The sequence below is a fragment of the Eumetopias jubatus genome, unplaced genomic scaffold (assembly GCF_037043125.1).
Source record: "Eumetopias jubatus isolate StellerSeaLion01/CBP00866 unplaced genomic scaffold, mEumJub1_p1.0 scaffold_7, whole genome shotgun sequence".
Taxonomy (NCBI): Eukaryota; Metazoa; Chordata; class Mammalia; order Carnivora; family Otariidae; genus Eumetopias; species Eumetopias jubatus.
Genome location: NW_028274813.1, coordinates 108,092,309 through 108,120,300, shown reverse-complemented (window position 1 = coordinate 108,120,300; position 27,992 = coordinate 108,092,309). Strand labels below are relative to the sequence as shown.

At 52.9% G+C, this 27,992-nt stretch overlaps 1 protein-coding gene across 1 annotated transcript in view; it reads left to right on the top strand.

The window, feature by feature from the left end:
- ITGA11 (integrin subunit alpha 11) overlaps positions 1-27,992 on the top strand; it is a 111,867-nt gene that overhangs the window by 16,037 nt on the left and 67,838 nt on the right. The window contains exon 2 of the mRNA XM_088025179.1: positions 14,140-14,251. Coding sequence (XP_087881305.1) covers positions 14,140-14,251 — 112 coding nt within the window. The remainder of the gene's footprint in view (positions 1-14,139; positions 14,252-27,992) is intronic.

Here is a 27,992-nt window from a genome sequence, read left to right as displayed (position 1 = left end):
TTGAAGGAGAATAAGAGCTCTCCATAGCATGGCCAGGGAAGATTTATTGAGGCCAGAACATTAAAACCGGAGGTTGTGAAGGAGCTGGCTGAGCAATCTTGGAGAATAATGTTCCTGACCAAAGGAACAGCAAGTACAAAGGCCCTGAGGTGGAAAGAACTCTGTGGGTTTGAGGAGCAGGGAGGAAGTCAGTATGGCTGGAAGTAGAAATTGAAGAAGATCGTGACACAGGAACAGACAGAGCCTGCAGGGCCTGGTGAGCCCTGGGGAAGGGTCTGGAATCTACCCTAAATGCAGTGAGAGGACCCTGGAAGGTTTTCAGCCGAAAAGTGCCAGGATCACTCCAGCTACTGTTGAAAAGCATAGCTTGGAGCTAAGCAAAAGCAGACCTGAGGGACCAGCTGGAAGGGTCTTGCAAAGGTCCAAGCACAGAAAATGAGAATGACTTGGTGTCGGTGGTGTGGGAGGAAATAGAGAAGAGGGAACACATTCGAGAGGAATCGAGGGGGCGGAGCCTGCAGGATTTGCTGCCCTTAAGTGAAGGAAAATTCTGAGGACTGACTTTCAGACCTCTGACTGGAGCAGTCAGGTGGCTGGTAACTCCAGGTCCTGAAATGGGGAGTCTCTGGGGAAAGCCCACTGGGGAGAGAAAATCTAAGACACCTTTTTGGTCACAAGAAGCGAGATGTCAGGAGACATTCCGATGAAAACGTCTTTGGGAAGCTGGGCTTTGACCATGCGGCTCAGAGGGCAGGGCGGGGCGGGGCTGGGTGTGATCTGGGATTCACAGGGGCCTGAGCCACTTTGGGGTGAGTGGAGAAAAGCACTCTCACTCAGCTGGGTCCTACAGGTGTATTTTAGGGTCCTATCTCTTGACTGCAGTCCCCCAGGCAGCTTGTGGTGTGTATGGGGGGAGGGGGTCAGTTGATTGAGGCTTTATTGTACTTTATTTTTTTTAAAGATTTTATTTATTTATTTGACAGAGAGACACAGCGAGGGAGGGAACACAAGCAGGGGGAGTAGGAGAGGGAGAAGCAGGCTTCCTGCAGAGCAGGGAGCCCATTGTGGGGCTCAATCCCAGGACCCTGGGATCATGACCTGAGCTGAAGGCAGACGCTTAACGACTGAGCCACCCAGGTGCCCTTTATTGTACTTTAAATGAACTTGCAACACAGATTCGTAACACCTAGAGTGGTGTGTTTTTATATCTCTTTCACAGCAGTTTTTGAAAACTTAAGGAAAGCAGTCCATTTTGATCACTTTCCCTGGCTAGAAAAAGGAGTAAATGATGTAAGGCAGAAAAATGCGCTGGCTTTCATGAAATTGTGAGTCTTATTCCTGAAGGGGGTGATCCCCTGAGGGCAGGAGATGGCTGTCCAAGGCTGGGAGCGAAAACAATGTTAATTACAGTAAATTTCAGTTCGGTGTTTGCTGTTTTCAATTTTTAGGCCTGTTTTCCATGAACTTGACATCTGCTTAACCAGCACATTGGCAAACTCCTCATTTCTCAAAAAAAAATAAGGACAGCCCTTGCTCTCGTCAGCACAGGCTCCTCCTCTCCATCTCCCCTCTCTGGATGCTTATGCAAGTGTCTCTGTTTCAGCCTGCAGTCTGCCTGGCCCGGCAAGTGTTTGCTCTCCTCCATAACCCCCGGCGGTGGGGGCCCTCAGGACTCCACACGGCCGCGCCGCCTGTGTCTGATTGCTTCTGATTTAGAGGATTTATTTGTGCTAAGTCACACGTCAGCAAGCATTAGGACCCTACAGGAATAGGGCAGAGAACAGCTGAGGTTTTGGATGAGACAAGGAGGCTGAAGTAGGGGAGAGAGGTAGGCAGGCCAGGGCAGGAGGGCTCCGAGGCCATGGGCACCCAGTGTGTAGCAGGAGGGCAGGGCAGAACCTGGCTGGGGAGAGCAGAGGGTGAATTGACGGAGGTCAGTGGGCAGAGCCAAGACTGCCCTGGCTCCCATCAGCTTAGGTCCTTCTTAGATGAATATCAAGTTAATTTGATAAGCTCATCCATGCTCGTTCATTCATGAGTTCACTCATGAGTCTGTTCGGTCAACTTTATTGAGATCCTGTTGTGTTCTAGACACTGTGCAGGGCTCAGGGCTGAAGAGGGACAGAAGCCGCCTCGACTTGGTGACAGTAGCCTCCCTTTTGGCATCAAAACTCGGGTTAGCCTAGGGTCTGCCATGCTTCAGCCAGAACGAAAGCCTCAAAGACAGCTCTCTCGGGTCCAGGAATGGGGGAGGGGGCATCCCCTTTGGACATGAGTAGAGATCTCTCTCTTCTTGAGAGAGGTGGGGTCTTATCCAACCCACCAAGGAGGGCTCTCCGCTGCCCTGCCTGCTTTCCCACAGACACAGCTGACCTGGAGGGGGCACTCGGCAGGGCTCAAGGATGTGTCACCTGGGAGGCAGACAGGATGGGGCCTCAGCACCAGCACCCGGGCCACGGGCAAGGCGGCCTTGAAGCCTCCACCTCCCCACCTGTCCAGTGGGGATCAAATCCCTAATCACATGTTAGGGTTCAATGAAATTCTGTACTGAGACACCTGGCCCATCCCCAGGGCTTGATAGGTACTCTGAGAGTGGCAGTTGAATCCCGCTGGGAGATTCGGGAAAGGAGTGGCTTGGGATTCCCTGCTCTAAACATGCCCCACCAGCTAGATGACCTTGGTCACAGCGGGCAGCCTCCTGAGTCTCCACTTCCCATTGGTGAGAGAGGCCCAAGTCCACCCTTGATGTGTGTGCTCACTTCATGTTTGTTGAGTGACTACTGTTTGAAACTCTAGGGACCAAGGGCATGCAGGTATAGGACACGGCATGCTTCCTGCCCCTGGACTCTCCTCCCGAGCTGGGAGGGGGAGGGTCAGGAGGCCAGTCAGGAAGGGTGCAGGATGGGGTGGAGACGAGGTGAGCAAGATGGCAGGGCCAGTGGGACACGCACGGGGCCCTGCTCGTGGGGGGGTGCAGAAGAGAGGGTGGACAGTAAGGCACACAGGTGGAGGAAATGGGCAGCAGAGGTGGGGAAGCGAAAGCAGCAGTGTTCTTTCTGTGTAGACGCTGTGTTAGAAGCCGCCTGGACCCAATGAGACCCTGAATATGAAAGCCCTTGTCCAGTTCATACCTCTGTACACATAGGAAGCCTTTTCGAAACTCAGAATGCACCCCGTGACAGTGTCTGGGCCCCCTCATCGTACCTGCAAGGAAGCAGTCTGATTCCGATGTGCTCTTTTTTCACACATGTAACGTCCAAGAAGACATGCAAATACACATTGATCTGGGGCCCCTCCTCCTGGGAAGGGGGGCAGGTGTCCACAGCTACCCAGTAGAAGGCCGCTGGCTCGCCCAGAGCAGCTCGCTGACAGAGGCAGCAGGGAATGAGAGCTGGGGACACGCTGGTTCCCGAGGCGATCGCTGAGAGAGACCCCTAAGACATGAGTGGTGTGCTCATTCCATGCAGAATCCCACAGAAGCCTCCACACAAAGGCTTCTCCCTCCCTTCTCTACCAGTCTGAGGCGAAGGATGGTCTTTCTGAGGGATGGCGCCTGCGTCCCCTGCATCCGCTCCTTCTTCTGCACTCCGTCCGGTGAAATTGCACCGGGCTCCCTCAGCGGGCCTGTTCTGACCTGCACCACACGGTTGGGGCGGGGGGGAGCCAAGGATTGGAGATTCCGTCTAGAGATAAGCTTCCCTCCTGCTTCTTCAACAGAGAGAAGGAAAAGGAAGGACGGTGCTCGGCTGGCGACCCTCATGGTTGGAGGGATAGGAAGGAGGGTAGACTCCATAGTGCTTCTTCACGAGAAAAAGGCAGTGGGATAATGACTAGTTAGCAGAGAGACATGAAGTCCCTCCAGAAGGGCAGTCATTCTGTAAAGAAGCAAGACGCCGAGGAGTTGATTAGAGAAGGTGGAGAGCAGGGTGGTCTTTTGTAAGAGGAAAGACCCGTGTTGGGGCAGGTTTGCTCACAAGCGCCAGAGGGCCGTCAGGGCCTGGTGGTCAGAACTGGCCTGGAATCCCCAGACCTGCGCCCCCTTCCCCCCCAATCACAGCCCCCATTCTAGCAGTGGGCTGGCCCGCTGAGTGCTGAGCCGCGGAGGGCAGGCGGGAGGGGGTTCCAGCTCACTTTCAGAAGTGGCTTGAAGCTGAAGGGGACGGAGGTGCTGGAGGGGAGGGGGGAATGGCCCCAGATCCAAAAGCCAATCTGGCAGGGACTTGCCCTCTTGGAGTGCCCAGTGTTCATCTGCCTACTCTCCCCTCCAGTGGGAGATGGATTTGGAAGTCAATCCAGAGGCGAAGGGTCGCACAGACTCAGAACATCCTGACTGTCAGGGTTTTTAGACCACCCGGGATAGCGTCCTCATTTTTGATAAGGGGAAACTGAGGCCCAGAGAGAAGTGCCCTGTTCAAGGTTCAGCCAGTCAGTGGCAGAAGCCAGGGGAGAACCCAGGGCTCCTGACACCCAGCCTCGTTCTACTTCCCACAGCAGTCCTAGCTCTCAGGAGGTGGGCACTGTATTTCTGAGTGGTCAGGAGCCCCGCCTCTGGCCTTTGACCTAGGCAGTGGTCCTCCAGCCAGTTCTCCCCAGTGAAGGGCTCATTGCTCCCATTCCTAGAAGATCCCAGGGAGAGAGAAACCTCAGTCATTCCAAGGCCACGTAGCCGTGTACTCAGGGAGTTAGTGCCCGAAGCCCGGCATCCACAATTCTCAAGTAAGAGAATTCTGAAGGGAGTCAGGGTGCCCCCTGCTACATGCCTCCGATCTCCTCCCTGGGGTTTCAGCAGCACAGTCCAGCGACAGCGCAGGGCTGGGCTTTCCTGGAAAGGTGACCCCATAGCCTGGCCCCCCACCAACGCCACCCCTCTGACAGCTGGGTGGGCCCAGCAGCCGTAGCCAGGGAAGAGAGGCCCTGGGGCCTGATCCTTGGGGTTCAGGCAAGGAGAGGGAGCTGGGCCTGCACACCGCAGAGTGCACCACGGCAGTTCTCGTCCGTTCTTCCCTCTGGCTCGGGAATGCAAAATATGATCATTTTTGCCTGGAGAGTTCCCTTCCTACATGTGTTTGGCTCCGGCCAACGTTAAGATGAGTTTGCATTCCTCCACACTGCCGGGCCTCCAATTCTAAATTGTTTGCAAAGACTCAAGACAGATGCTCGCGTGCCGACAGCTGGAAGCTGGCTATGTGTTTGCCCAAGAGAAACTTACTGACGTGCGCGGGGATGGGGCCTTAGATGGCAGGGAGCAGAACCCTCTCGTTTTATAGATGGGGAAACTGAGGCCCACAGAGGCGTAGGGACTGTCCGTGGACACACGGCCAAGTGAGTGACGATGCTGAGATTAGAACCCAGATCACACTACCCTGGTCCAACTTTCTCTCGGCCTCGCTTTGGGCTCTGCGGACCAGCACACATGTCCATTGGCATGCCCACGTGACTGTTGACTCTGAAGACCTCAAGTCTTGTCTTATCGACTTCGTGTCCCTGCTACTGAGCATAGAAACTTAAACCTCACAGACCCAAATAGACTCTTATTGAATTGAAGGACTGACTGAAGAGAAAGCTCATGCAGAAGGCCTGGCAGTGAATAAAGATGGGCATGGAGAAAAGCTGGTGACCTTGCACAAATCCCCACCTGTCTCCTAGCCTTAGCTCTTTCACTTATGACAATGAGGGTCTTAAACCTGATCAAGTGGTTCTCAAACTATGTTCCAGGACACCCCAGCGTTCCAAGGAATTGTCTTAGGAAACTCACTGGGGATGAAGAGGTACTCCTTGTCCTCCACCCCTAACCCCAACCTCCACCTCTTGCGTCTGCATTTCATGTGTAGATTGTGTTCAGAGAAGCTGGGATTCACGGCAGAAAAATAAAGTTTGGAGACTGCTAGACTTAGAGACTTGATCTCTAAGATGCCTGCTTGCTCGGAAAAATAAAATCTGAATACGTTCCCCTTCCCTGATAACAACTTTGCTACTCCTTTGACCCAGTGTTCAATTATCTGGGAGGGGAAGGTAGTGGTTCATGAAACCTGGCAATTGGGAGGAAAGGAAACGAGGTATAGGAGGGCCCTTGTGCTGTGGAGGGTTTGTGGTTGCACAGATCCTCCCTGGAGCCCAGAATGGATGCTCAGGGTCTGTCTGTATGTCTGCTGCCCCCGTGTCTGCCATTCCGTGTCCTGACGAGGCACGGCAGAACGGCTCTAAGGCTGGATGCATGGCTCAGGTCATGACCTGCTGGCTGGGCCACACTGCTCCCTGATAGGCTGGGACCCCGTCTAGCCCCGCCTCACTCTGGCCTTCCCCGTGAGCCCTTGCGAAGGGAATGAACGGACTGCTCATGGGGTCCAGAGACCATGAGTCCCCACAGATCCCCAGCCTCCCTCTCCTGTGTCTTTGTCAATCACTAGATGAAACCGTTCCTTGCCCCCCCCCCGTGACTGTCCATCCTTTAGCAGCTAGACCAAATCAGTTACCAATCGCTACAGTAATGCCACATAACAAATAACCGCCCAAAATCTGAGTGACGCCCAATAATTATGTAGATCATATGTCTGGCACCAGCTGACCTAAACTAAGCTCAACCGAGTAGCTCTACTGGTCTCCCTGGGCTTGCTCATGCATCCTGGGGATGGATGGCCGATCTCAGCTGGGTTTGGCTAGGGCAGCTCAGCTCCAAATATCCTTCATCCTTTTCCTGGCATCAGTGCCCTAGCCTGAGTGAAATACTTCTCACATCGATGGCAGAGGTGCAAGTGAACAAACAGAAACAAAGCATCGTAAGACCTCAGCTGGGAACTGGCTCACTTTTATTTCTGCCTTCTGTGGCCCAGCCCCAAGTCAAGTGGGAATGCTTAACAGTGTTTGTTATGTATTGTTGTTAGGCAGAGCTAAATATTTTGCTTCAGTTCCACACATTTTACTGAGCACTTACTGGGTCCCAAACCCTATGTTAGGAGTGAAGAGAGAAATGGAACCTAGTGCTTGTCCTCCCATTGCTCAGTCTTGGCACTGGGAGACGATGTAGGAAATCCATTCTGCTCAGTGTATAGGTTTAACCCCACACTTAACCAATATTCACTCAACACCTCCACGAGTGGAGGTACCGGAGCTGCTGCCCAAGAGAAGCTTGTGGGCCAGGGTGATTGCCCTGTTGTTGGAGCAGCTACCCGCAGGCTAGGACTGCACACTTCCTCCACCTGCCAGGGCTCCCAAGGGCAGAGCCCAGATCCCCACCCTCCTGGGGGTTTTACTGAAGGAATGTGTGTAGTTGCTAGGTTTCCTAGGAGGGCAGCAGGACCCCCAGGGGCAGGGTCCTTGCTTCTCCCCAGAGCCGGAGGGCACCCTGGGCTGGGACCACCTTCTCACTAGTACAGGCCATCTTCTCTCAACAGGCTAGAAGCTTTTCTGATGAGGGGAGCCCGTGCTCCCTCCTCCCATTCCTTCTCTTTATCCCACTCGAGCCTATCACAGGGAGCCTAGACTAGGGAGAGCCCTGGGGCCTTGCCAGCCACGCCCCCAAAACTGGCATTGACTTCTTAGATGCCTGTTCTTTGAAACAATGGCCTCGGGGTGGCAGGGAAAGGTGGTTGGTGGCACAGAGCAAGAATCACCAACCTTTTGTGATTTGCCCAGGCCAGGCAGAGGGGACAGCCATGCAGATGGTGCAAGACAGCCAGGCATTGAAATCTCATTTCTGTCTCACTTGGGAAATGTGTTATTTTGTCTTCCCCAGCAGCAAGGGGTCCACTTTACCATTTCTTTTTGCTCAAGCTAGTTTCGGGGTCTTTCCCTCCCCTGCCCCCTATCTGTGTGATTGGCTTTTAGACATGAAGATTCTTGGGGCCCAAGTAAAACTGAGAAGAGGGAGACAATCCGAGAGAGTTCGGGTCACATTTCTGCCTCCCTCAAAGCCCCCATCCCGGCTCATATCATCCAAGGAAAACGAAAGAGTTTGCTTACACAGGTGCGTCTGCAGCCCTGAGCAGGGCCCAGGGAGTGAGCCAGGGCTGGCGGCCGGGGTCCAGGCACAAGGAGGGCTGCTCAGAGGCATTCACTCTCATATTCCCCCAAGGGGCTTCTTGCCATCACCACCAATCTGGTGCTTTCAAGGTCCTTGGGACTCTGGTTGCATCCTTCTGGCATAGCTGGTCCCCTGTATTCTATCTGTTATGATCAGGGGTTCACTGATCAGCTCTCTAGCAAGCAGGATTTAGGGCGTGGGACCTGGGACTGGTGAGTGTTTAAGAAGCAGGGGGTGGGAGGAGATCGAGCCTGGGGGAGAGCAAGAGGGCAGGCGAGGAATTCAAGTGCGGGGCGGGGGGGGGGGGGGCGCTGACAGGGGGAGGCGGTTTGATGGAGGCAGGCGGCATGGGGCGGGAGTGCATCCGTGCCATTCCTAGCCGCGTGACCCCAGCTGGTTCCCAGCCAGTGCCTCAGTTTCTTCACCTGTAAAATGAGAATATAATGTACTTACTTCAAAAGGGTATTGGGAGGATGAAATTAATTTAGAACAGTGTTTGGCACCCAATGAATGCTATCCATGATATCATAATCTAGGTGGCAGGGGGCTGTTAGTACCTAAGTCAGAGGGCTGGGAGGTAAACTAAGGCAGGAAGAAGCCAGCAGGTACTGGTTCTGAGCACAGACTCTCAGAAGGTGAGAAATACAGCAGGCAAGTGTCCCTGCATCCTCCAGGCACCGGGTAAAGATAAGAAGCTGCTCCTGGTTGTGGCTCTGAGTAGCGTAGACCCAGGTAAGAGAGGAAGGCAGAGGGAGAAGCTGCTCTGACCCCAGGAAGAGTGTGAAAGTTGCTAAGAGCATCCCAGAGGAAGGACCATGATGTAGCAGAGGTGTTATCAGACCTGGGCCTTGATGTTCGAGAAGGAAAGAAAGGCCTTCTAGGGCAGATGCACAGCATGGGCAAAGGCAGTGAGGGAGCTCAGAGAACAGGGAAGCTTGACTCAATTCACTTCAACCAAGATGTACTGAGTGCTTTCCACGTAGCAGGCACTGCCACTACGTTACCTATCTGCCGCTAGTTGATGCATTTGGTCTGGTCAACCACCCTTCGAGGTGGGGATTATTGTTCCCATTTTATAGATGAGTCAACTGAGAACCAGAAAGAACAAATTAACTGACCCCGGCTCACCCATTAGTGAATGAAAGCTGGAGCCGGGCTTCTGACAAGCCCTCCCTGAACTCAGAAGCCATGCTCTCTTCTCAGGGAGGCTGGCAGGAGGGCAGGAGAAGCCGGGCAATTCTGACACCTCCACGAGGGCAAGCTCTCCTCTTCTCCTTCCTTTTGCACTAGGAACTCCTGCCTACCACCTTACCAAGGTTTATGCATCACCTTTCCAGGCTGAGATCACAGCTCCAGAAGCTTCCTGACTCCCACCCCCCCCCACCCAGCCCACAGCAGTCCCTGCCTTCCCTAACAACCATGGCCCTGTGGTCACAGCCTTGCACTTACTCTCCACGTGCCTCTCCCTAGCTGGTGGGCTCCCTACTCTCTTCTCGTCTGGCTCACCCCTCAGTGGTGCTCGGGGCTAGACCCTGGGCTGGGCGCTGGATCCAGCAGTGAGTGAACCGACCCCATCTGGCCTTCACGGGGCCACCATCCTGATGGGAAGACAGGAGCAGTCAAACGCTCACACCGGCTGTGTCTAATTACTATGATAAGAAAAGAAGTCACCCATCACCTGTTAGCGAGTACAAGAGGTGATGAGATCCTTAGGCAAGACCTGGCATCATCGGGGGTCAGGGAGGCTTCTGGGGGTGCGGGGGAGATGTGACATTTGTGCTGAGATTTGCTGGTGATGAGAAATTCGTCAGAGAGACTCAGGCAGAGGAAGCAGCAGGTGCAAAGGCCCCAGGGTAGGAGGAAGCAAGGGGTATCTGGGGTGCAGAAAGGGGCTGCCCCTCAGGGAGCCAGAGGAAAACTCACACAAGATGAGTCTGCAGAGGCCTTGGGACTGCGTGGAGGATTTGGGACAGGGCTGGGCTGGGGCGGGGCGGCGAGCAGTGAAAATGGACCCAGTGTGGGCACACAGCAGCCGCCCCCTAGGCTAGAGTGAGCGTTCCCCATGGAGCTGTTGGCTGGCAGTAGCTGTGGACGTTGTGTTGGCCAGGGTGCCTCAGCATCTGAGACTGGGACTGCCCCACCTGGTAGCTGGGCAGTGGCCTTCACCTTAGCCTGGAGGGGTGCTCGAGCCCAGGGCTGTGGCTGCCATCCCTCCTTGGGACTGACGGGTGCTTTTTAAAAAGACAGATACGCTTTTGACAAAGGGAGCAGCAGCTGATGTAACTTTGGCCTCAGTCCACCGGACAGCAGCCCAAGCTTTGTGGGTCTCCCCCCTCTGTCATCAATACCCAGGGCAGAGGAGCGGCAAGCCCTGGCCCTGAGGGCTTTTGTCTTCTTCCCTGCGGCCAGCTTCACCCATCCTGTGCCCTGAAGGTTGAGGGTGCGGGTGGGGGGAGAGACTGGACCGGTGCTAGACAGACTCCCAAGTGAGGCGAGGAGCACAGGAAGAATGCCTTCTCTCCTTGCGCTTCTCCCAGCAGACCCCAAAGGCAGAGCACGTGGCACCTGAGGGCAGAGGTCAGGGAGGACCCCCTTCTCTGAAAAGCATATTCCCTCCGGTTGCTGGAGCGGAGGGGGGTGGGAGGGATGGGGCAGCTGGGTGATGGACACTGGGGAGGGTATGTGCTATGGTGAGCGCTGTGAATTGTGTAAGACTGATGGATCACAGACCTGTGCCCCTGAAACAAATACTACATTATATGTTAATTAAAAAAAAAAAAGAATATTCCCTCCGCCCTAGTGGGTCCTTCTTATGAAAGGCTGGTCCCCCAGGGGTAACACATCACCCCAGGGCCCTGAGCTCTTTGATCCCAGACTTGCTCTCATCTCCTCCCAGCTGAGTGATTAGGGCAAATTATTTAACCTCCCAGCGGTATGGTACCTGTCTCACAGGATTGGTGTGAGATTTAACTAATGAACGTAAAATTGATGGGTAGCTACCTAGGATCGTGCCTGGAACATCTCAGTGCTCAGTAAATAGACTTTTCTTTCTCCTTTTCCTTGTGGAGGGGAGAAGGCGTCCCAGCCCTGTGTGGCTCCTGGTCCCCAACCATCCAATCGGTCGATCCCTATGACTATGCACCAAGGGCTAGGTCTCTATTCAGACCCTAAGTCTGAGCAGTGAGGGCACAACAGTGTCTCATGCCACTAAAGAGAACATAAGAATATTATTGACTATCAGCCACGTGACCAGAAGCAAATATATGTCACTGGTGCTGTCAGGAGAAATGAGGAAGGGCGATAGAGAGTGACGGGGTGGCCTGGTGGTGGACAAAATGGCACTGAAACAGGAACGCCAGTGACATAAGGGGTGACCCATGCAGGTAACTGGGAGAGGAGCCTCCCACGCAGAGGGAACAGCCAGGGCAAAGACACTGAGCAGGAAGGACAAGGGAAAGCATGGCTGGAGCAGAAAGATGGAAGGGAAGGACAGGAAATGAGGGGCAGAGGGAACAGTGCGGGGCGGTGGCGGGGGGAGGTCACGCAGGGCCTTGCGGGTGAGGAGTCTGGCTCTGACTGAGTGGGTTGGGAATCAGGTGGAGGGGATGGGGCTGAGGAGTGACAGGACCTCACAGGTCTCAGCAGGATCCCTCAGGCCGTGTTCACACAAGAAGCACCGGTAGGGGGAAGACCTCAAAGACACAATTTTTGGCCCTATTTCCCCTGGCTCTCGCCCTCCAGGCCTGGAAATGGTGGGTGGGTCCTGAGAGCCAGAATGTGCCTTCCTCTTATTCCGGGCCACCTCCTGCTGCTAGGTCAGATCCAGAAAGAGGAGGACCAGGGACAGCCATGGGTTGTCTCCAGGGGGCGCCAGGGAGACAGATAAAGTGTTGCCGACAATCAGGGAACGTGTGTGGCCTGTGCATATAAATGTGTGTGTGTGCGCACGTGCACTCACGCGGACTTGTATGTGCTGCGTGTGTGTGTGCGCGCAGGTATATGTGCGTGCATGGGTGCGTGCATGGGTGTGTGCATGGGTGCTTGTATGGGTGTGTGCATGGGTGTGTGCGTGTGTTCATTTATGGGTACGATTTGGAGTTCTTCATCTGCAATTCCACTTCTTTGACCCCTCAGTACCCACCTCCCAGCTCTGCACAGGGGCCACTAGTGTCCCTCTCTCCTCCATGACATTCCCTTACTGGCCAAGAACCGGAGCTCCTTCATCCCCCTGTGCTCACGAGACCAGGGTCCTCTTCCCTGAGGCTGCCTGCTGCTAACCAGGCTGAGAAGTCTGTTCATGGTCTGTGCCTTATAAAGAAAGCACTAAAGGGTTAAGTACTCCTCTTCTCCCACCCCCACTCCGGGCCATGACGCTAAATTCATGTGGCAGATTAGGAATCATGAAGACAGGATAGGCAGCTACATAGCAACTTGCCGCCATGATCCTTAGCAGGCACTGCTCATGGATCACCATAGTCTTGCCCACTGAACACAGACTTGACCTCAGAATCTTTCTTCACTCAGTGCTCTAGGCAGCACTAATAAGCAGTTGACATTAGATACATCTAATATCCCTACTCTAAGGTGTTCCAGTTTTCTCTCTGGGACTCTAATTCAATGACTCTAATAATGAAACTGTATCCATTTTTAGAGCAAAAAAGAAAGTGTCGAAGAAACTACTTGTCCCCATACAATAGGTGTTGTTCAAGCAGGTGCTCCTGGGCATCACCATCAAACACTCAACCCAGGGGTTCAGTCTCCATGGGAAAGACAGTGGGACACTCAAGGTAGAAGCCTCACATTCAGAGTCCCTGTCTAGTAGGCCACCCTTTGCTACCCACATCACAAGGTTGTCATGGAGGTCAAATGGTAACATATATGTAGATGTTTTTTGAAATGCATTAAGTCCCCTACACATGAAAGGGGTGACAATGATATTCTGTCTATTCTATTCTATTCTATTCTATTCTATTCTATTCTATTCTATTCTACTGATTATATTTCACTAATCTGAATGTTTGGTCTGAGGGTAGGATCCTACCCCTGAAATTCCATGGGTCCCAAGTTTGGGGTTCCTGTTAGTGATGATGGGTAAGGAGGCCAGACCTGCCCTGAAAATGCCTCATGGAGGGAAGGAGTCAAAGAGCAGGCATCTGAGGTCCTAGTTCTTGATGCTACCACTGATTTGCTGTGCATCCCTGGACAAGCCTCTTAATCTCTCTGGGGCTGAAACCCCATCTGCCAAACATAGATGATGCTTGTTTATTTTCCCAAGGTTCTGTGAAGGAAAATAATGACAGATGTGAGGAGACCCAGAAACCCAGGCTACCATGCAGATGTGAGTTGTTGTCGGTTGTGATTTGGCACAAGAATGCCAAAGGCTCAACACCAAGGCCCTCCAGCAGGTGGAATCGGTTCATTGACATGTGACCTAACGGAACGGGGCAGACCGTAGAGGCCAGGGTGAAAGGGTTAGAGGACTGTTCTTCTACTTTGCATCAGCTGTCCCAGCCAAGCAGTGACCCCAACTGAAGGCAGGCAGAGCTTCACAAATTGGTCCAGAAGGCGGTGGTGAACCAGCAGAGTTGGAAGAGTGGCCATTAGGGACCCCAAGCTTGGGAGGCAGGTGGGAAGTCAGTTCCTCAACTCTTTAACAGGCAGAAATGAGAGGAAGGAAGAGAGGAAAGAACAGGAGGGAGAGGAGGAGGAGAAAGGAGGGCAAATAGAGAACAAAATGGAAGAAGAGAGCAGAAACTAGAAGAAGCAGAATCGGAGGTAGGAGTGGTGGAGGAGGAAAGGAGCAGTCTTGTCCCCACCCCTATCATGAGACCAGGAATCCTCAGAAGGAGCACCTGGTTTTCCCAGTCAGACCTGGTCTGCCTAGGAATAGGTTTTATGCCTCCCCTATCAGATTATGGCTCTCACAGGGCAGGGGCTGGGCCTTCTCCCATCAGACCATGGGCTCCTCCAAGTGGGGACTACATTAACCATTTCATATAGGAGCCCCCCGAGGACAGGGGAACATACTCCTCTCACAGCCAAGACCTGCCAGTGGGGCCCATCAAGCCACTGGGGCCCACACCTCCGCCTCCCTGACTACCCTCTTCTCCCCACTCCAGGGCTCACAGACACCTTCAACATGGACACCAGGAAGCCTCGAATCATCACTGGCTCTAGGGCTGCCTTCTTCGGCTACACGGTGCAGCAGCATGACATCAGTGGCAAGAAGTGGTAAGTGAGAGCTGCCACCCCACCCAGCCCTGGGCCTCCCCATACCCGGCCCCTCTACCAGCTGCCCAACGTGGCCCTCACATATAGACACCCCCACGTCCAATGACTTGACTTCCTGTCCCGGCTGCATAGGGTCTGCCCCTGACTATGAAACCTCAAGCATTCCATAGCAGGCCCTCGATCTTCTCATCTGAAAAATGGCGATAAAAACAGCACAGGTAGCAGGCATCCCAGAACCAATAGTTACTATCTGTCTTTCATTTGAAGTCCTTGGCTAACTTCAATACCTGGATCATCTCTGGGTCTGCTTCTAGTGACTATTTCATCTCATGATTCAGTCACTTTTTCCTGATTCTTTTTGCCGGTTCAGTAATTTTTTTATTTTATTCTATGTTGAACATTGTGAATGGTACACAGTAGAGGCTCTATTATGTTACCTTCCTTTAAAGAATTACAAATTTTGTTCTGATAGACAATTAAAATATTGAGGAAACCACCTAGATCTTACCATGGCTTGGCTTGGGCCTTGATTAGGGCAGATATCATCTTGTTTTGTCCTTACTCTTAGGCTGTGGTCTTTATCCCTAGGACATGGATTTTCTGGGCTCTCAACTGAAAGCCCACACTATTCATTAAAATTTCTCCATTCAGAATGAGCATGTACCCCAACATCTCCCAAGCACTGGACAGCCTCTAAAATCTCTTCCCCCAGCAGCTCTTCTCTAATAGATTTTCTAGAGTCTCCCACTAATACATACACAGCTTAGGAGTCAGCCAAGCTTCCTAGGGGAAAACTTCAGCAGAGTTTTGGGGGCTCTTTCTCTGTGGCTCTCTCCCTTCTGCCTGCCCCTACCAGATCTAAGTTTCAGCCCCAACTCCAATTACTGTTTCCTCCACCCAGCAAGACTGCCGCTCTCTGGATTCCAGTCCCCTGTGCCAAAATAAGGAAAATGCCTTCATGGAGAGAGCAAGGCTGAATGTGGGTTTAGCTGCTGTGCTTCCCTTTTCTCAAGTACTGAGCTCTGTGTTGATTGCTGTCCAGTGCCTGAAAATGGTTGTTCCATGTGTTTTATGGAGCTTTCGTAGTTGGTTTATGGCTAGAACTGAAAGTCCTCCTTCATAATCTTTTACCAACTGAAATTTCACTTCTCTGACCATCGCTTCCCATGACTGGATGAGTTGCCCCCTAGGGTTCCGTATTTCGTTTATTTATAATGTTTATCAAACTGGAGAGGGATTGCCTCTTTCATTGTCTTTTTTCCTAAAATAAGGGGTACACTCCCTGGCAATTAGTAGATGCTTGAAAGAACGTGCTTTGACAGACCAAATGAATGATTTAAACCTCTCTCAACCTGCCCAAATGTAAGAGGCACCGCATCCATACTTTGTACATGGTATGAAGGGTTAAGGATGGAATAGAACTGGTTTTGGCAAGATTGAATCTGTTTTGACTAATACTTGTTTATTAAGCTTCTGTTAATAAACTGCACTAGACTCTGCAAAATATTAGTATGAGTAAGGCATGGTTTCACTCTCAAATAACTCACAGACCATTTGAGGACGCCACACTAATATCCTTGAAATAATTAAAGTGTACTACAAGACAAACTACAAGCTGGTGTTCATTATGTTCCTCTTTGTGAGGCCACTTTCCCCATGAGGCTCTCCGGATCTTTCTCCTAGCCTAAAATGGCCTGACCCTTCCCAAGCCCTCTCTTCTGGTGGCAATATCACTCCCTACCTTGTGCAGGAGTCGCTTGGGCCCCTGGCGTATCTCCCCTCCTGGACACCATCTTCATCCCCCAGCACAACATCTTGCTCATAGAAGAAACTCAGCCAGAGTTTGAAAGGAGAAATCCCTGTGCCTGGGGTCTCTGGGAGGGCTTCACAGAAGAGGGGTGTTTGAGTGGGGTCTTGGAGGATGGGCCTAGATGAGCAGAAAGGTAGGGTAGATTCAACTCCCGGTCCCGTTTGCTGATCCGGGTACATCGTGGGAGGGGAGGGGCATTGCACGGGAGCCACTTGACCTTGGCTTGTTTTCTGCTACAGCTGGGCTGGGAGAGCCAGAGAGAGAGGCCTCGGAGCCCCAGGGAGCCGCAGCTCATGCAGAACAATCAGGGGCACGTGGGACCCTTCAGGAATCCCTGTCCCCACTGCAGGGACACCCCTGCTCACCCTACTTCCTTGCTTCCCTCTCTGCCCCCCATCTTTCCTGTCCTGTAGGCAGCATCCCAAGAGTTGTATTCAGACATAAGCCTCTGTGGATGCTGATCATAGGGAAAGAGGTTGATGCCAGTGTGATTTGGGGGATGCTGGCTGGAAATGATCCATGGGGACGGCCCCAGCGGGACGTGTTGATTCAACACCCCGCCAGGAGGCACCTCAAAGGGAAGACAAGTGCGAGCAGAGGTTTGCAGTCCAAAGACGGAGGTTTGGAGGGAGAGCTTGGGAGACGCTCTCTCTGCCTCCCTGCACCTTTATTTGCTCGTGTATAAAATGGATATGAACTTACCTATCTCAGGGTGCTAGGCAAGCTCAAAGAATACCCCCAATATGAATGTGCAGAGCAGGAAATGCGGGATTGAGTTGCTTGCAGCCAGCAAGCAGCCAAACCTGAAATCGGGCCTCTGGCAGCTTGGTTGAGAGTCTCCCTCTGACCCAGTCTCTTCCTGCTTCCTGGGTGTGGACCTGGCTCCCGGCCCTCACGGCAGAGCTGGTGCACCTTGGCCTGCATCCCCTGGACCTGCAGTGAGGCCAGGGAATCTGTGTTTTAAAGAGCTCCCCAGGAGACTCTAGCAGGGGGATGGGGGCTCCTGAGGACCACCATCTCTGCTGGAGGGAGGAACATGCCCATGGGGAACAACATCACCCCCCAGCCTCTGCCCAAATACCCAGGTCCCAGCCCAGGCACAGAAAAGGCCCCCCAGCTGTCTTCCACCACAGGTGCTGACGAGGCCTGGCCCCCATTTACCAGGCTGTGGGCCTCCTTGAACGTCAAGGGCACCCGAGCCTCATGGAAACAGCTGGAGGATGAGGCGACAGACCTGGTGGGGATGCCACTTTTTTTTCTTAACCCTTCGCTTCCTGTCCATGGCGCCCCCAACTCCAAACTCAAACTGGGCAAAGCTCACTGGACACAGTGCTTCAGATATCTTGAACAGTTTTTCACATGCCTCGGTTTAAGCAACAATAACAACACACACAGACACACAAAATGGAAAAGAGAAAACAAATTCCTCTTATGCCGAGCCTTCTCAGCCCATTTTTAAAGCCCTTGTGTATTTTCAGAGAAATTTAATCCATATGACTCTAATACATGTACATTGAAATCATTAAATCAGTTGGTTTTAAAGACCATTTGATGTTCCAGAAGCTTCAGTGTAGGGTTTGTGGAGGGCCTCTCCAAGCCTTCGGTCCCCTGGAACAGGAAGTCTCCTGGTGCTGAGGAAAAACAGAGCCGGACCCCACAGGCTTCCAGTTTGTCACTGAAGCTCTCAGCCCTGGAGAGAGAAGCCTCAGCTCTTGGCAAGGCAGGGCATTTGGCCCTCTCCCCTCGAGGGCATTGGGGAACGGGAGCCAGACAGCCCTAGCAGGCTTGGCGAAGGGACCCCTTTGGAACTCAGTGGGCTTTAAAAACAAGAGGGCATGGCACGTTCCCTGGGGTGCAAGTTCAAGAACAACATGGGCAACTTGTAAGAGAAGTCGGCTTGTCCCCATTTTACAGGTGGGGCACCTGAGACTCAAGAGAGAGAGGACATAATTAGTAAGGGTCCGAGCCAGGTCTGGAGCCCAGATCTCATTAGGCCTGAGGGGGCCCAGAGCAGAAGCAGCCCCAGCCCTGAGGCCAACTGGAACCTACAGGCTTCCTCCGAGGTGCCCCTCCCCACCGGCCCCAGTGCTGGCCGTACGAGAACCGAGGCAGTGGTGTCCCCAGGACCCAACACTAGCAGATTCACATAAACGGGCTGAGGCCAGCCAGGAAGGGAGGGTGTATGCTCGTAGAACCCCAGTCCCCCATGATAAATACCAAGGGAGGGTGGGAATTCAGGAGGCAGAGGGAATCAGGAGAGGCAGTGGAGGAGGGGGCTTCCAGATGGATAGGATTTCCATGGGCAGAATGCACATGGGTGAGAAGAATAGAACCGGAGGGAACAGCATGAGTAGTTGTACAGAGGTGAAAAGAAAAGGCCACATTTAAAGAAAGGACACCATCCCATGAGGCTGGAGGAGAAGGTGCAGAAAGCCGAGCAGTGAAGCCAAAGGCTGGGAGGGCAAGGAGAAGACCAGAGCAAGGGGACTGTATCTGGGAGGCAAGGGGGAGCCAGCGGAAGTTTTAGAGCAGGAGAGTGGTTCACCAGAGGTGTGAGGTTTAGGGTGCTCAATTTGGCTACTATGCGGAGGAGGGAACTGAAAGAGGAGAGCCTGGAGGTAAGGAGGCTGGTGGGAAGGCTATGGAAGTCTGAGTGGAGGCTTGAGGAAGGGGTCTGCTTTGTGAGTGTCAGTGTTTCATTCATTCATCCTTGAGAACCTGGTGTTAGGTCCTGAGAATTCAGTGGTGAACAAAACTGCAAAGTCCCAACCCTGATGGAGCTCTTCTTCTAGCGGGGCAAGACAGATTGTTTATCCATCGTCTGTCAAATGGTGATCCGGGCAATGGAGAAGCATTAGGCAGGGTAAGAGGGCTTACAAGTGCGGGGGGGCGGGGGGAGGTGAGTGCTGCCACCGTATGCAGGCCACCAAGAAAGGCCTCAATGCTAAGGGTGACAGCCACCAGAGACACGAAGGAAAGGGAGAATCTGAGACAATCATGGCCACCTGAGAAAAGAGTATTCCAGGTGAGGGAATGACAAGTGCAAAGGCCCTGAGGTAGGAAGATGCTTGAAATGTTCAAGGAACACTGCGTGTGCCTGGAGTCAAGTGAGCTAGGTCAAGAATAGAAGGAGGCAGATGAAACAGGATGAACGATGACTGAGGGGCAGATCTTGCTGACCGGGAAGACAACGAAAAGGCAGAAAAGCAAAATCCAGCAACAGGAGACCGACTTTGGGGGAACAGGAGCTAAGCTTTGGTCTCATTGGCTTGAAGTATCCGACAGTCATCAGGTGCAGGTGGCCAGCCAGCAGCAGGGGCCAGAGACCTTCAGCTTGGTGGGGAGATCACAGCCAAGACTCAGATGTGTGCTGGGAGCACTACATTCACAGAGGAGCGTTCAGAGAGAAGGAGGGGGCTGGGGAAAGAACCCTAGGATGCCTGTGGGTGTGAGTGGGGGGGAGGGATAGAGAACCGTCAGAGGTGGGGACAGAAGGGGGTGCAGTGTCCCAGAGGGCAGAGGGGGGGAGAATTGTGAGACAGGGGCGGTGGGGTTATCCCTGAGTGCCCCTCCAGGAAGCAGCGGGGGGGAGGGCAGCTGGGGAACTTGCAGCGCTGGGCAAACCCCTACAGGACCGGAGCCCTTGTAATGGATGGAAACACTCATGATGTGCACCTACGCACACAGAATAAGTCAAGAGCTCTCTCAAAGACTCACTGCAACATCTGTGAAATGTCTGCAGTTACTACTCTAGAGCAAGTGGTTCTCAAACCTCAGCGGGCACCAGAGTCCCCTGGAAGGCTCGTTACTTGGGATTGCTGGGCCCCAGGTCCAGAGCTTCCGAGTCACTAGGTCTGGGGTTGGACCTGAGAATTCACTCATCCAGCAAGTTCCCAGGTGCAGCTGGTGCTGTCAGTCTGGGGACCACACTCTGAGAACCACAGACCTAGAGGTCTCTGTTCCTGGTATCTTAAGCTGATGACAACAGGCAGACACAAAATGACCTGAACCGCATAGGTGCTCCCATGTGCGGGCAAACGGGGACTTGCGGAGCCCAGAGTCAGCTGGGGACGGGGCTTGAGAAGACCTGCTCACACCTCACGGTCATCCTGTCTCTCTCAGGCCTCCCTTTGCCTTCTCTTACCTTCCGATTTTCTTTTTTCTTCTCTTTGCCCAGTTCCTCTTCCTACTTTCTGGGTTTCCCACCCCGCTCCCTACTAGGTGATATCTATTCCAACTAAGTTCTAATTGGGGTAAGGTGCTGATTCTTTTATAGCATGGACTTTCTGGATAACAAGAGGCCCACTCACATAGAATATTCCAGTCCAGTGCACTGGAATAAATCCACCAACGCTGGGGTCAAGCCTAAGCCCGGGGTGCCCTCTGGCCCTGCCATTCTCTCCTCTCCCGGCCCTGGCGGGTTTCCAGCCCCTTCCCTCGGGGTTATGGCAGGTCTCACAGTTGGCACAGGTATCCTGCCTGGGCACATAAATGAGGGCACACTGAGGGGGCTTTTTCCTAAGGAGACATCTAAGCTTCAGAGCCACACAGACCTGGGCTCCCTTCCCTGCTCAGCCACTTTCCAAGCCAGGGGAACAGAGCACGTTACAGCCACTTCCTGGACCTCAGTTTCTTCATCTGTGAAATGGGCACGATGATGCAAGCCCAAAAAAGGGTTCTCGTGAGGGAGAACTAGGAGATGGTGTGCGAAGTGTCTACTGCAGGCAGATTTTGCTGGAGTTAGTTCCCTGCACTGGCCTATCCTCCACAAAAGGGTATGGTGTCCGGGGAAAGGTTTCAAGGAAAAGGGCCCCGGGGACTGCCGTTTGGGCAGAACAGGCAGATCTTCTGCAAGCCCATCCCTCCTCCTTGGTGCCCATGCGGGCTGTCAGGCCTGGCGCAGCCTCAGCCTTTGCTGCTGCAGAAATTGCACTGAGGAGTGGCCTGAGCTCTTCTCCTGGCTCAGGCGCCCGGAGCAGGCTCCCAACACCGCAGTGCAGAAATGCCCTCTGCTATTTTCTCTTGGAACAAATAAAATCTGGTACTATGACTCATTCTGGTTAAGGGAAAAATCACTACAGAAGCAAAGCCCAGGGTAGCATGAAATCACCCAATGCACCAGAGAGAAGAAGAGCGAGAAAGAGAAAAACTGTGCTCGTTGGCCCAGGGCCCGGGCACCCAGCACCCCCTGGCAGGCAGCACCTGCCCCAGAAGAGCGTGAGCCGTGGCGGGCTGGAGGAGTGGAAATCCAGCCGGTTGTCCTTCCAGGCCGGAGCCGGGGGCACCTTCAGGCCCTCAGAGACAGAGCAGTGCTCCGAGCCGCCAGGGAGAGCCCGCAGCGGGAATCCCGGGGCTGGGGCCGGGCGCACATGTGAGACGCAGCCGGCAAACACTTACCTGGCCCCTCGCATCTCCAGATACTGTTTCTCTTCTTGCCTTGTTCTCTCTTCCTTTCTGCTTTTCCTTTCTTTCTTCTCCTTCTCCTTCTTTAAATGCCACAACCACACAGGGAAGTCCAGGGACTTGAAGAGTATGTCAGCGAGGGCTCAGGTAACCCCAGGCCACACACACACACACACACACACACACACACACACACACACAGACACACACACACACACACACGCAGCGGGTCAACCGGAGACGGCTCTGAGGCCGGTCCTCAGGGTCCCAGAACAACCTTAGTGCTGAGCTCGGAGAGGCGTGGAGCCAACCATTGCATGCTTTGAGGGTAAGTGGAAACGCTGAAAGGAAAGTCTCCTGGTTACTAACCTCCATGAAAGAAAATAAATTTAATTTGGGTGGTTCAGGGAAGCCAGAGGGATATGCCGCCTCAGCATCTTCTCCACGCACCCCGCCCGGCCCCCGCCCCAGGGGCCTATGGACTCTTCCACCTGGCTCCTTCTGGGACCCCCGACGTCCTTCCTGGGTCCAGCACAGGACAGGGAAGGAGGGCTCCTCACATGACGTGGAGAACAAACTAATGCTGACATTCACTCCATTTTGAGAATGGCTTTCTATAATTTCATAGGTTTGAATTTTCAAGACTGGTTATTATTTGCACCTTAGTACTTTATCTGCAATTCTCATAACTGACACTAGGGGGAGCAAGGCTGGCCGGTAAGGGCTCCTCACGTCTAATACCTAGGCTTCCCCTTGATGTTACAGCTTGGGGCTAGAACGTACTTCCATGCCACTCGGCTATAAAATGTGAAAGACTGAGCTCCTTATTGAAAACCATAATTGGAATAAACATGTTTTAGAGTTATATTCAATTATAAAAACAAATCAGTGTGCTACACATGCTTTTTCTCACTAACGTCGACTGTGAGGGACCACTGCTTAACCTAAGCCTTGCTTTCTCCAGACTTGGATAGAATACCCCCTTCTAGGGGTGCCTGGGTGGCTCAGCCGTTAAGCGTCTGCCTTCGTCTCAGGTCATGGTCCTGGGGTCCTGGGATCGAGCCCCATGTCAGGCTCCCTGCTCAGCGGGAAGCCTGCTTCTCCCTCTCGCACTCCCCCTGCTTGTGTTCCCTCTCTCGCTGTGTCTCTCTCCATCAAATAAATAAATAAAATCTTTTTAAAAAACTAAAAAAAAAAAAAAAAGAATACCTCTTCTAGCTTTTCCTGACTACTTCGTGAAGAATCAAGGGCTCCTCGGGATTTCAAACTCTTTCCAATGGCGCTTGTTCTCTCCCACACGGCTGCGTCCCTCAGACACATGGCCATTGGCAAACGCTTGTCATTGACTCCAGACCATCTTGACAAGGTTGCTCTTGCCTTCTGTGGAATCTCTAAATCCTTTCTCGAATCATTTATTCCCGGTTTAGCTGTGATTAGTCACCCTAAGCCAATAATGCAGACAGACGTGGAGAGTTGTAGAAAAAGCCAGTTAAGAGAAGTAGCAAAGGGCCCCCAAGGGTAGGGCTCGCCTTTGATTCATCTTTGCTTGGCACAGACCCACAAAAGGAGAAGGGGAGAATGGTTCCAGAAGTCAGGCTGTGACCTACCTAAATCTCAGGGCAGCCCTAAGCTGGACGTTCTGGTGGTAAAGAGTCTGGGGACAGTGGTCCCACATGAGAGAGGTTGGTGAGAGGCTGAGGTATGGGAGGGGAGCCAGCTGCAGGGGAGTGAGGCAGGCAGCAGGTGGGGGGTGAACAGGAGTCTGGCCCCACACTGGGTGCCTACTTAGCAGCAGCAACTCCTCTCTGCACTGTCCTTTCTGCTTCCCCCCGACCACCGAGCCAGGGATTTTGTAACCCAAGAGGGAGGATGGTTGCAATGATGTAATGACAGACTCTACCCTCCAGTGGTTCACGTGCCTCTACAGCCGCTTTGCTTCTTTATGGCTTCTCCAATAATAACTCTGTAAGAAGAGCCATTACTCACAATCCAGAAGGGAGAGGAGGGAAATAAATCTGAGCTTTGAACCAGACAGAAATTACTTCGAAGGATTTTGCATAGCCAGTAATTCCCTGATGCAACTCAGGGCTGGTCTCTGTGTGTCCCGCCCTCCTGTGCCCAGAGACGGGGAGAGTGAGGCCGTGGAGCTGTCCCTTAGCCAGCTGGGTGACTTGGGTTAATGTCCAAGGAAGCACCTAGCACAAGCCCAGACACATAATCAACTACCCCAAATAGTCATTTATGCACGCCTTAGTTTATTTGCTTGTTCATACAAAGTGCTTTGAAAGTCGATGTTTGTTAAGTAGTGTTTGTTAACTGTTTTTGATTGGGCATCCTGTCCCCAATTCTTATGTGGCCTGTTTTCCATTATTTCAAAGCCTGGTGATCACCTGATAATATAATCTAGGGGTTGCTAAAGCTGGCAGAACAGAATTGCCTGCGAAAGGTTTAAAAAGATTCTTTAGCCCAGTCCAAGACTTACAAAATCAGAATCTTTGGAGGTAGAAATCCATACTCCTAAACATCCCCACATAAGTCAGATGCCCAGCCAAGGTTCTAGAACCACTGATTTAAGGGGTCTGTGAGTTCTCATGAATTCCGTGGGTTAGCCGGTTCCAGGCTTACTTTGAGAGTGACCCTCAATGCCTGAACCCAAAGGGGTGGCCAACTGCAGGGATTTAGAGACCCTGGAAAGTGGGGGAGGGAGGCAGGGAGGTTAATCTGATCAGGGAGAAAATGCAATGGTCCTCAAACATGTAGGCACTTAACCATCTATCTACACTTCGGGCCGTGTTAGGTAGAGTTCTCTACACAAACGAGGGGAGAAGGGTGGGAATTTGGGGTGTCAAGGAGATGTGGGTGGGGAGGAAGAAAGGGGATGAATGGCGTGAGCCCAGCTGAGGATGACCCCACCCCGAGCTCTGTGCAGGCAGGCACTTGTCTGTCTCTCTGGGTCCATCCCTGGCCCATGGAAGCCTTTGCCACAGCAGGTGCATTAGAATCACGCACATCACCAGGCACCGTCAGGACTCAGCTGTCATTCCTCCCCATGGGCCCCAGTCCCTCTTCACCTGGGGGACACCTATTCACCTTGCAAGGCCCCATCGAGCAGTTGCCTGCTCCAGAAAGGCTTCCCAGATGGTTGGGCAAGTGCCCTTCCTCTGTGCCCCCACCACACCGGGGCCCCCTCTCGTAGCACTGTCCTCCACCCTGATATCATCAGGTGCAGGTCTCTCGGCCTCCTCCAAATCAAGGGTGTGGACTGCTCTCCATTCAGCTTTCCATCCTCGGTGCCCAGCTCGTAGGGAGCGTTCAGTGATTCCGTCTCTGAACTGAATCTGCCCAAGCTCTATTTCACAGATGAGGACACAGGCCCAGAAAGGGCAGGGGAGCTCCCCCCAGGTCACTTAGCCTGCCTGGGAGCAGATCGGAATTAACCATAAACGTGACAATAGGCCCCAAGCTGAAAAACAGCATCTGTTTTTTTGCCCTTTCTCCCCTTCTGCTCCTTTCCCCAAGTCCTGCTGGCGGAAGGGGCAACGGACTCAGTAGGACTATGGAGTATCCCGGCTGTGCCTCAGCCTCTACCCAGAGCCTCTGACATTCTCTGGGCCTTGCTGTCTTCTTCAGCCAGATGCGGATGAGTTCTTGTGCGCTTGCCTCCCCTGGCCCTGGGGGCAACGCCTTGAGCCATGGGCTGCGTATGCTGCTCACATTTTGAGTATCGCCAGCCTGATCATGAACCCGAGGAAGCAGGCCTGCCTGGGAGCGAGAACGGGGGCTCCCAAGGCCCCTGGCCCTGCTACCAAGTACACACTGAGGAGCTGCCACGACACTGAAACCATATATCCCACTGAGCAACGTCTGCCCAAACTATCCATGTGTTTACGTTCCATTTTCGGAGGAAAGATTTGTTATAAAAGCGGGGGGAAGAATCAACCCTGAGCGTGACTCAGAAAAACAAGCAAGTTTGTCAGACATTTTGAAAAGAGAAGGGGGGATCCTTACACTCCCCTATCCGAAGGGAGGCCAGCCCACAGCCACCTTCCTGGGGAGCACCAGGCCAAGGGCATTCCAAAGTTGGAGGCCCAGCTGCAGAGGGGGCCCAGAAGAACTCAGCTCTGCTCCTAGCTACCTACCCCCCAAGAAGCAGCGGGAAGATTCAACTCATCTTTGCAAAATGAGCAGCATCGTCCAGCTGTCCAGCTCTCCATCTGCATATTCACTCAGGAAGCAATTATTAAGCCTAGACTGTGTTCAAGGTACTGCACCAGCACCGAAGGGGAGACTTAAAGGTGGATCGGGGTCTCACTCTCTGCTCTCTCAAGGCAAATTATCTAAAGGAAAGAAAAAACAGATAGGAAGGGTAGAAACAAAGCTTCATGGGAAGTGAGAGAGAGCTTTCAGCTGAGAGATCAAGGGCGGGGGGGGCGGGTCCTGGAAGAAGAGGCACTGAAGAGTGGATGGAAGGGGGCAGGCTCAAGAGTTTGGAATTAGGGGACTGCACACACAGAGGCAGGAAGGAGAGTTCCAGGTCTGGTGAAAACTGGGACAAGTGGCCCCGGGAGACTGGCGTCCAGGTGGGTGAAAGGGAGGGGCGCTGAGCTAAACGGCACAAGCTGGCCACTCCGTTCTTCATGGTCGGTGGGTCAGGTTCTCGTTTTCCCCTCCAGTGGGCTGAGATTGTCCTTTGCAGTCACCACCTTCCCTCACTCTTCCCTCTTCTGCAACTTAGGAAAAAATGCTGTTTGGGTGTAAGCTGAGGTGGACCCAGAAGTTTCCAGGAACAAAGCAGAAAGCCAAGTTTGTGAAGTCAACAGCTGTGATGATGTTTGTCAGGCAGGCTCTGTGCCTGAGATGACGGGGGCCAGCTCCAGGGCCTGCCTGCACAGTAACAGGCACAGGCTTTGTCCCCGCTGACTGCGCTGTCCCGCGTAGCTACTCGCACACGGAGCCTTGTTTATTCCTTGGTGCTGATGAAAGGCTTCATCTCCGAGCTCTGTCCATACCCCCATCGAGCAGCCAGCCACTCCTCCGCTAGCCCTACTGGTGGTAGGATGTGCCGTCAGAAAGATCCATGGAAGAGGCCTGTCCTGAGCTGCTTGAGCAGGAGATTTCAGCGTCCCGGCACCCCGACTGGGAGGCCATGGGCTCTGGGTCCTGTTCTGTTGACCCCTGGGACTCCTCACCCCATGGGAGGGGGCACAGTTAGAGACGGGTCAGAGTGGGACCCAGGGCAGGGGCCCAGAGACCAGGTCTAAGCGTGGCATTGATATATACTGACATGGACACTTGTTCGAATGTAAAATAGTTAAGTGAAAATAGTTCACTACAGAACCATATAGTGAACTATATACAGAACCATGTGTGTAGAATATTCCATTTTCTAAATTTGCTCCATAAATACCTGGAAGGTTTTCTGCACCCCTGTTGCTAGTAGTCGTTACCTACAGAGGGCTGGGTGAAGAAGGGGAAGCCTTGCATATTATACTTTGCACAGTTCTGCACTATGAACATTAAACAGCAAGCATGTATCACTTATGTGTTAAAGTCGGTATTTCTTACGTGTTTTCTTGTGACCAAAAGAAACAAATTAAAAAAAAAAAATTCCTGGACAGTTAAGAAGGTTCCCGTGATCATGATCCCCAGATGTAGTAAAAATTCCTGGGACACACATGCTTTTTCACATGTCCACAGGGCCTCATATCTGCTTCCTGCCTGAACATCTGGGAGCGTCTAAGAATAGATTCCTGGGCCCTGTCCCCAGCTGGCTGAACGAGAACCTTCTGGAGGTGAGGCCCAGGAATCTGCATTGGTAACTCCCCAAGTGACTCTGATGACCAGCAAGGTCTGGGGCGCACCACCCTTGAAACCCTAGTAGCCCAGGTGTGTTCGGTCCCATTCAGTAGATGAGAGCACTGAGGCCCAGGGCAGTTAACAGCCTTATCTAGGGTGTTGGCTCCTCCAATAGAGCTTGTTCCACTCTCCCAGCTGGATTAACAGGTGTTGGGAGACCAAGGAGGGCCTGTAGTCAGTGGTCCCAAATTGCAGACTATGGGATTACAGTCATCCCGCTGAGCCAGATGATTGGCTAATTCATCCAACAATTGTATTTTGGGGAGCTACTCTGTGCCAGGCACTCTTGTGGGTGCTGGGGTGTCTAGAGATGCAAACCTGACCAACGAGGTCCTCACCCCCTTGCAGCTCACATTCTACTGGGAGATAGGGATGATGAACAGTGGGCGCCTGGGCGGCTCAGTCGTTAAGCGTCTGCCTTCGGCTCAGGTGGTGATCCCAGGATCCTGGGATCGAGCCCCACATCAGGCTCCCTGCTCGGCGGGGGGCCTGCTTCTTCCTCTGCCTGCCGCCCCCCCACTTGTGCTCTCTCTGTGTCAAAAAATTTAAAAAAAGATGAAAAAAATCTTTTTAAAAGATGATGAATGGGAAAAAAATTAAAAAGGCACTTCCAAGGACACCTGGGTGGTGAAGTTCATTGAGCGCCTGACTCTTGGTTTCGGCTCAGGTCCT